This window comes from Lissotriton helveticus, chromosome 6 (assembly GCF_964261635.1).
Source record: "Lissotriton helveticus chromosome 6, aLisHel1.1, whole genome shotgun sequence".
Classification (NCBI taxonomy): Eukaryota; Metazoa; Chordata; class Amphibia; order Caudata; family Salamandridae; genus Lissotriton; species Lissotriton helveticus.
In genome coordinates, this window is record NC_136067.1 from 1,838,680,287 (window position 1) to 1,838,689,823 (window position 9,537).

Sequence of the window (9,537 nt, forward strand, 5' to 3'; positions counted from 1 at the left end):
CTCCCTAGATGTTACGAACCAAATGAGGGCTACGAAAATTAATGACAATGCAAACTCCCATGATATTTTTTAAAGATTGGCCGACCCACCCCACTCTGAGCACCATTAAAATATCTTGTAGGGTATATGGATTAAAACCTTTATATTTCTTAAGCCAATCCACACACTTATTCCGCAAATCTACCCATCCCTCCTTCACATTGCTTTTCAAACAAGGAACACCTGCCAGGATCAAAACATAAGGACAAGAAGCAGGAGGAAGATTCAAAACATCAGTTCTGGGAAATTCATAAGGGGTCACCAGTCTTACATTGACTGGGAAGTCCTTGTGCCCAGTAACGTTAGTGGGATGGCTACCAGATTCCAGAAGCTTATGATGCCTAGGTGGAGGCTGCTCAGTGCACGCCTCTGAGCTAGAACCATTAGCGGCAGCAAAATTTGGGGCAATAAGGTCCTGGATTTTAGAACAGGTATGACAGCGGTCGGCCTCCATAACATGATTAGTAGGTACAGTGGAGGGGCGACCACTAAGTCTCTCTGTGGGAGGATCCCGGCTAAGCAAACATTCCAGTCGTTGAAATCTGTCTTGTAAAGAGCTGAAATTCTTCTCAAAAGGGCCTTAGTATAGCTCATCATAGTTCTCTTACTAGATTCCAAAGCGTCCACAAAATTATCTTTATTAGGTGTAAATAGAGCATCATAGGTCTGAGTGCCCGTTGAACAAGTATTCACTGCATGTGTAGGAAGAGCCGTGTTTCTTAGGATTTTGGGAGCATTCTTTGGTTTGAAATTAGGGGGAGCAACCCGTTTCCGTCTGGCTGCGGGTTCTAGTGCTTTATTTCAGGACAGAGTTTTAGAGGCTCGCGCCCGAGTTGTAATACTGTGGCCAATAGGTGACCCGATAGAGGGGGGGTGTCAGTTATCAGCAACAATGGCGATGGGGGAGTGCATGCTCAGGCAAGGTCTGTAGATCAGGTGTTAAAGAAAGGCGATGGTAGATGGTATCACCCTGATTTAACGCATCCAAGGATGTTCACCTTTTAGCAGTTAAAAGGTCTAAAGACAAGCGTCTTTCAGTGAGTTCAATCTCGTGGGTGAGTAGACTCTCGGCCCTTACAATAAAGGCGTCCAAGGTGCCCACCGCTCCCTTATGCTTTGTCATGGTGTGTTTATGCTGATAGGGGTTCCAATCCACAAAGGCAGTTAGTTACAAATGAGTCTGTGTTGACAAAAGATACTTTAGACTACGGTACCTTGTGATGGCAGCCCCAGGTGGCAGGTGTCAGAGGGGTGGCCCAGCCCAGGCTCCTTCAGGCTAGGACGGGCCTGCCCTTGGCCCGGGCAGCGCTGGCGTGCATCCCGCGCCACGGGAGGCGCCAGTTGTTTTTGAGCACCTCCGGGTACTTCCAGTGACGCGAATGGTGGGCGTCACGCACAGGCTGCTGGGAGTTGGGGTCCCGGGAAGTCCGCGACGCGGTTCTATTGGCGGCGTCAGGATCCGCTGTCCCTTGCCTTCCCCTCACGATATTCACTTCTGCCCACGAACACAGCAATGATTTCCTCAAGGATGATCAGGGTTGTGCTCATTAAACTATGGCCATCTAATCGAAGCCTTGAAAGGGAGCTCACATTAAAGAGGAAATTGCATCACTCAAAGGAGAATTTTTAGAAGGGGGTATCATAACACTTATACCATGTGTGTAAAGAAAATTCATACAGACTATAGCAATTGAATAAAAAATTTTTTTTTTTTTTTTAAAAAGTAGGAAATTTGCTTAGACAACATAAAAGCCTCACAATATTCATCTCGGGTGAAAGAGGAGATCAACAGAACTCACAAACATGCAAGGCACAGGAGGATTGGGTTGTCCAGTATACAGCCTGCTAATGTGATTCGAAAATAACTAAAGTACACTGTTCGGTAATCCATTCTCCAGATAGCTTACTGGGGGTCTGGATTGTTAGTAGTCACCTAAAGGACTTGCTTTGTAGAAAGAAGCAAGTGCACTCACCGACCCAAATGAAGCATGCTTCATCAGTCATGCTATTTGTTTGGCTGGCGCTGTAATGAAAGGCATGAGAAGTCAACCCAATAGTGGTAGTGACTCAATAGACCAAACCGTTTCCATTTAGGAAAAGCCAGGAACATTATATTACTCCCCTTCCCTCATGTTTTTAGCCATGACCGATATTGGCATGCATATTTAAAATAAAGAAAATAAAAATACAACCTTTAGCAATATCTCCAGTCCATTTTTAAATCATTTTCAAATATTTCACAGACATGATGGGATATACTTATCTTCAGTACTACCGTGGCAAATTGAGAAGATCTCTGGCAAAGAGCACCCTCGAGGGGCTGTTCGGGCATTGCAGCACCAGCCCAACGGAGGAGCAGGCCAGATGAAGCATGCCACCTTTGGGTGGGAAAGGGCACTTGCTTCTATAAAGCAAATGCTTTAGGTGACTAACAATGTGGACCCCCAATAGGATATCTGGAGAATAGATTACGTAACAGAATACTTTACAGTTCTTTCTGATTAAATAACTCCCCAGTACAATTCCGTCATACAATCCAGTACCTGAAGAATATCAGATGCAGGTTCAGCAGACCGTTTGAGCTGGTAGCCTGGTTGCATGCAGACTATCTTGCGTTGGGCACACCACCAGCAAGCATTATGTGCAGATGTGCAGCAATCCCATGTTAAAAGCGGACAAGGTCTCTGCATATCCTTTAAACATTCACCACTGATAAATGGAACTCTATTCGGAGAGCAGGTGCCACATTCAGAAGGACACACTAGAGTTAGCCAACAAAATGTGGGTAAATAAACTGCAAGATGCCGCAAACCAGTTAAAATGAACGAAAGAGTTGTAAAATAGAGTGTCAATCCAACTTGAGCAAGAGAGTACTTCCATGTTTTTTCCCCACCTCTGAATGTCCAATAGCACCTGGGGTTCTATGGGTTTCTCCTTCTGGACATGCAGGGGTAGGCATATTTCTAGACATTTAGGTACACCATCTGCTACTTCAGCAGCAAGTGCAGTAGTCAGGAGATGCCCTTCAGTTCTGGGAACTTGGCTTTCAGAAACATCAGCCCAGCTCACACGCAGCACTCCCTACTTTGAAGGCCTTACAACTGGAACTAAGTGAGGTGTTTTGGGTCCCCCTTTTAAAGCACAACTTAATAGTCTCAAACTTGAACTGCTGTGTACAGTGATGTTTCTCATAGCAGGTAGTACTAGGATAGTCTCCAAACTGCAGCATCAATAACACAAGCATAAAACTAAGTGAGGCTTCAGCACCTGATGTCATCAGAATGAAACCAGGATAGACAAAAAACCTGCTCCAGAAACGCATCCAACAGCAACTGCAGTCCCATCCTGCAACCAAACAGTGCTCAGTAAGAACTAATCAGCAGACCCTTGCTAACAAAAGTCTGCATGAAATTTCATGGAGTTTAAATTACATTCTCCATTCATAGGACTGCAGGCAATACTACTGCATTGTCTGGGAAAGCGGTCCTAATCCTTCCTAGAGTTTGTATTGCTCAATTTTGGATCATGCAGGCATCAGTGCTCAGGCTTACTCACGCAGCATTAAGTTCCGTTTGGTGTTCCCCCTTAAAGTGAACAGTCTAGCACATCAAAGTAGGGGAGAGGCCAATGACTATGTTCATATTAGATTAACGAGTAGCTAGGAACCAAATAAAAGTCAGGATAGCAGTTACACACAGTTTGGTACTCTGGGCAAAGGAGACCACCCCAATATCATGCAGGGACATTACCATCATACCCTAGAGGTATCATAACGATAGGACTCAATAGTAATTGGTAGGAATAACACCGATGTTAACTTTCCATTAGAGGATTTGATATGGCGAGCAGCAGACAATCCATCATAAAGATGAACAAATGTAGAAATTAATGTTATCGCTGCCATTACCTTTATTTCAGTGCCTTCCAGAGAATCTTTCATCTTAGATCTTGAGGGGGGGAAAGTAACACCCAGCTAATGATATTCAGGCACTTTGCAATAGATCTACTCTAGGACACCATGCAATCAGAAAATGTGTTGGAATCTAACTATTTCCTCGACTTTTCCTCATTACCCATCAAAATGATCTGTACTTTCGTAATTAATGCGCTGGTTTTCCAATAGAAAAACTGTCTGCCTCTGCCATCCAAAAGGCACCCTATTGAGGACGACCAAATAGTCTGCATGAAGAGCACATTTACTTGAGTTTGTACTTTTGGAAGAAAACCGGTAGCTGTACAGCACAGAACAATGCACGGAGGACAGCCTCTGATCTAACGAGGATCTGTTAATACATGCTCAAGAAATTAGTATAAAGCACTAATATATCAGATGCAGCACAGACTATGGTAAATACAGAGACAATCAGCCCAAGACAAGAATAAACGTCTGAAATCACCCGAGGATAAGGGGAGTCTGAACTCATTATTGGGCGCTGAGGCAGGGTAATGGGTAGCCCATTTGAGCCAACTATGAAATTAAAGACAAGCAACATCTAGAAGAAAATTGGTTACAAAAATCAGATGCTGATAAAGAACTCCTTTTATTTTTGCCCGTGATCACTTGGGCAATAACTACAGCAATTAAAATACAAAAAGCACTAAGGCATGGGTCAAGATTTACTTAAAGCAACCCCTACACTCTTGAGAGTCTTTCTAGCAGCAATGTTCAATCCTGTCATTAGGATCATTTCAGTACCTGACTCCGAGATGGCAATTACTGTTCCAATATCTAAAAACAGAAACCACTCTAATGCAGCAAACTATCGACCAATATCATTACTGGATTGTGTTGGGGAAACCTATAGCAAGGTCATTCTAAATCAAATACAAGAATGGTTAGATAACACTCCGCAATATCCAAGATTGATTTAGAAAAGGGGAGAGCATGATAGAGTAAGTAATGAGACTACATCTCTTTTGCTCTAAATACTAACAATTAAACATCTCCCTGTTCTGGACATTTATTCATCTCGTCAACTGTCCTCTGCGTTGAAGGTCTTACCACTTCAGAACACCTGTTGAACCCATAGAGCTCCTGCATAAGGTGTTCTGCAAAAGATTGGTACAGGATCCTAGGCAAGTGTACACAAAAAAACCTGTAGCCACAAAAGCTCGCTGGCAGTGCATACTGGTGCCATTACTGTTCAGCCTTGACAAACAATACCGGGAAGTACATTGGAGAGATGAACTTACATACTCCAAGACTGGGAATCACCAAAATCTCTACTCTAGTTTGCAGATGATGCTGTACTACTTAAAATGTGCTTGCTATGTATTGGCTCCTTAAGGAATTTGAGCAGTGTCGGAAAAGGCAGCTAATAGACACCAATGAAATACTTGGCTTCTGACGCACATCTGGCTTGAAGGGATGACATTTATCTTGGAAATAAACTCACTACACCTGGTCCTGTTTTGGGCTGAGCTTTACATGAATCCACTTGCTGAAGTTGCCACTGGGTAATTTCTGGACACATTGAGGGTGGCACACTAATGTAAATTCAAGTAGCTATGCAATGCAGAGAGAACCAGAGGCTAGTTTTGGGAGAGATGGTCTAAAGTCATTGATAAATCTGGCCAGGATTGTAAAACAAAAAAGCTTAGTCAGACTATCAAAAAAAAGTATGTTAAAGGGTTATAGTCCACCCACTGTTGGAAGGCTTTGCAAGTTAGCCAAACTATCCTTCAAAGCATGGTTATCTCACACGAGATACCCAGTACATGGTGCTAAAGGTTTAGTTTGGAGACACTGCTTGAATGCATTTGCATGCCAAAAAGGAATTCAAGTGACAGCTCTTGAAGTGACTGCAAGACAGGTAGATGCAAATCAAGTGCTTAGTTTTATTCTGTACAAACAGCATCCATCAGCTTTGGTGCTGCTACTATTCTTGTTTAAGGCATAGTACATAAAGAACCATTGCCACGCAGTGGTGCTGTGCTGCAGGAATGACTTCGGCACTATCTACAAGCCTACTGGCTTTACATATTAGGTGCATTGCTGGTAACCAGGTGATCGATTTGGCAAACTTCTTATAAGGGAATGTCTACTTTTGTGCCATGCATCTAGAAACTGATCTAAGCTTCCGCTGGTATTATTTAATTCACAACTGTCTTAGTATTTCTTTAAGTTTTAGCATGTTTTCTGCGTAAAGCTTAATGCTCAAACAATAAATTAGTGGAGTTGACTAGCAAGTGATTCCGTGACATCTTAAGGATTTGTGGAGCCCCAGGCAGGATTATTTTGAGGCCCTGTTTAGAGTATCTTTGAATGTATTACCCCTTGTCAGCTCATTTAGGCCCTTGTGACACTAAAATAAATTATTGAGTTATATATTAAAACTTCCGTAATGGGGCAACTTCAAGCAGCCCTGTATCAAAGGAAAGATGTAACACGTATTGATAAAGTAATTAGTTTATCTCTAGCTTTTTCCACATGCAACAAGCTCATGTGGAAGGCACTGTCTAACTGGCTTGTTTCTACCACTGTAGAAAGCAAATGACAGGAGTGACGAGGTAGATATTTAGTGGACTCGTGCACAATATTACAGTATGACATATGCATGCCCTTACGTGACAAAAATCTAAGTTTAGTTGCTCTGAATGTGCTCTCCAACTAGATCCTCCTTCAACTTTTGCGTACATGGTTTAAGAGTGGAAATCCAAGAGGTCCTCTGAAGATTTTTCATTCTATTGGTTAAAACGTAATAACTTTTCCTTATTTTTCTTCCCCTGGCTAGTACTTCTCATTATGACAGTCACATACGAGTTAACTGAGTAAGTGAACTAGGACATAGCACGAAACAGGAGATAGTGTGAAGTGGGGGTTGGAGAGAGATGGATAAAGATGCGTGAGGGAGGGAGAGAAGTACATTAAATGGGTATACAAAAGGTAGCCAGAAGGAATTATATGGAGACATAGGTAGAAATAGGTGTGTTTTAGAGTAAGGTAAAGAGTGCTGAGGTTGTGTGAGAAGTGAAGTAGACAGAAAAACTACAGGAAGATCAGCCGGTTTAAAGTGTAGTGAAGTACAACGGAGCTGTGGTAAAGAGGGGATCGAGAATGATACGGATTTAGCCACAAAGTGCTAGAGATGCAAGGCCATGAGAGGTAGAGACGGAGTCAAGTGAGGTACAATTGGTATATTGAGAAAGAAGACAGATGGCGTCGAGAGCTGAGATGGAATGAGGGTACACGAAGGAGAAATAGATATGGTTTATATTAAATCTAACAAAATTGAAACTTCACGAGGACCACATTGTAAGTTCCATTAAAAATAAGGATAGGCATGAACAAGTTTTAAAAGAAAAGATGTCAGAAGATGAGAGAATGCCGACTGACAAATGGAAGACAAGCATTGCAAAGCCAGTAGACAAGACAGTGGCTACTTGCCTTTTTATACTGTTCGTGTCCATTTTGTTAACCATTAATATTTTCACAGAACATTTGTTTTTGGGAGGGCAATCTGCCAGGCAGTCCCCAATAAAAAAAAATAATAATAACATTGTCTGAAAGCAAAAGTATTTGTTTCACATAACACATATTACCATACTAGTCCCTGGCACTGAAGGAACTACTTTGCATGTGAAACTAAAAGAGAAAGCAGAAGAGTGACATGAAATAAAAAAAGCGAACAACTTCAAATAAAGAGCAGATGGGTGGCCCTGAAATAGCACATCGTATTGATACGGAGGCAGCGTCTGGAGTGGCTTAGCGAGAGAGTACGTACACTGAAATTAAGCAGACAAAGGACACAATGAGGGAGATCACTGTGGAAATACATCAAAGAGCAGGGAGGGGACATTTGCACCTGAGAAAACGGAGACAGAGCAGGAAATTTATGATAAATGAGAGCAAAGGGAGCCAGGTTTGGAGGAAGAAAATACAAATTACAAATATTTAATGGACACATTTTTTGTACGACGGTGTTAAAAAAATAAATAAAAGTCAATTATACTGCACCGTCCTAAAAAGGTTACTGTGATTTCAAACAAGTGTATGCCGCTATGTTCGCTCAAATTAGGCAGTCCTGCAGGCATTTCGTGATATGGCTCCATATGGTATCCATTTAGAGCATCGACGGCAACCGGAATTTTAATATGAGGGAAGGCGGTGAAGAATCCAAGTAAGGAGCAATTGAGTAAAAGAAAACAGACTGATGTTAATGGACGCGGGTGCTCATATACAGGTGGAGTCAAGAACCGGAGAATGGAAGTTGCATAAAAATCCATGATGCGCTGTTGCCTCCACCACTCACGTTAGTTCCCCACTTACAATCGCCCGATATTCATTACAGGTCAGCACCCTCAGAGTGCACTCAACCTCCTTCGAAAAACGAATTTTTCCACGAGGGTCTGTAAGCTCTTTAGAGACTAGGCTGTTGAGATAATGGAAAGATTAAAATCAAAAGCCAGTTAGTACCACGAACTTAGAAGTAGGCCTGCCATTTGCATTGACCGTAAGGGCGGCACACAAGGAATTTATCAGCAGCGCTCAGCATGGCCGAAATGGGAAAAAACAAAAGCGGCCCCTAGAAAAAGTGCGAAAATTAACCCAGCGCCCTTCGTCTCCTCCCACTGTCTCTCCTTCCCTCCAGCACCTCAATATTCCCCCTTTGATCATGTCGTCTCTACCGCCCTGTCTCCATTGGTTACTGTCTTGAAGGCCGCACTCGTCTCCTGCTATTAATCTCGAAGAGCTGGGAAACTGATAAAGGCACCTGGAAAGGCTTTGGCCTTTCAAAACCGACCGCCAAGGGCTCCAGCCACCGGAGAAAAGCCCAGTGGCACAGAGGGCCAGCCCGGCCCTAGCGCTCAGCAACATACAAAACACACAACTAAAAGGCGCTACGGGAAACACAATGCAAAGTGTAAACTGGGTATCATCTGTGTTAACCGAATGCTTTGAGCCAGGGCTGCTAATTGCACTGGACACAACAAGTGTAGGTTGAGTGGAACCCCAAAGAATGGTGCATTGGCTAAATATACAGACACGTGCCGTGCCCGAACAGATGGTTAGAAATGCAAATCTGGGTCGCTGGTTACTCTACTAGGATTTTGAGAGGTGCGTTTTGCAGCCTTAAGAGTCTCTGGCGCACCTTCTTGTCCGCCTTCCTCTGCACTTTCTTGCACATCCCGTACGCGCCCCTGCCCAGCACGCACAGCTCCTGGTAATCGTCAAGCTTGGATGCCATGGCTGCTCTGCTTCTGGCCTGCGGTAACCTCCGACACCTACTCACACACAGCGCGCAGGCTAATGGAAAACTTCCGGCTTTCCCAACAGGCGCCCTTCAAGCAGCGGCGCCTTAGATGAGCGCGCCTGATTGGCCAGTGGCCGCGCAGCACCGCGCACGTTCATTGGTGGAGAGCACGTTAACGGTGCTAGCGTGGTTTGAGCGTGCGCTTGCTGCCAAGAGTGGATGAGGAACCAAAGAGTGCTCGGAGGAGTAGACAAGCCCTGGCAAATCCAATTGTTCACGGCTGTAGGAGAGCTATTGCCATTGG

The 9,537-nt window shown here is 43.7% G+C and overlaps 1 protein-coding gene across 1 annotated transcript in view; it reads right to left on the reverse strand.

The window, feature by feature from the left end:
- Window positions 1–9,313, reverse strand: part of LOC144761921 (serine/threonine-protein kinase Nek2-like) — a 121,820-nt gene extending 112,507 nt beyond the window's left edge. The window contains exon 1 of the mRNA XM_078647118.1: window positions 9,132–9,313. Coding sequence (XP_078503244.1) covers window positions 9,132–9,227 — 96 coding nt within the window. The 5' untranslated portion in view covers window positions 9,228–9,313. The remainder of the gene's footprint in view (window positions 1–9,131) is intronic.
- Between the last annotated feature and the right edge of the window lie 224 nt (window positions 9,314–9,537).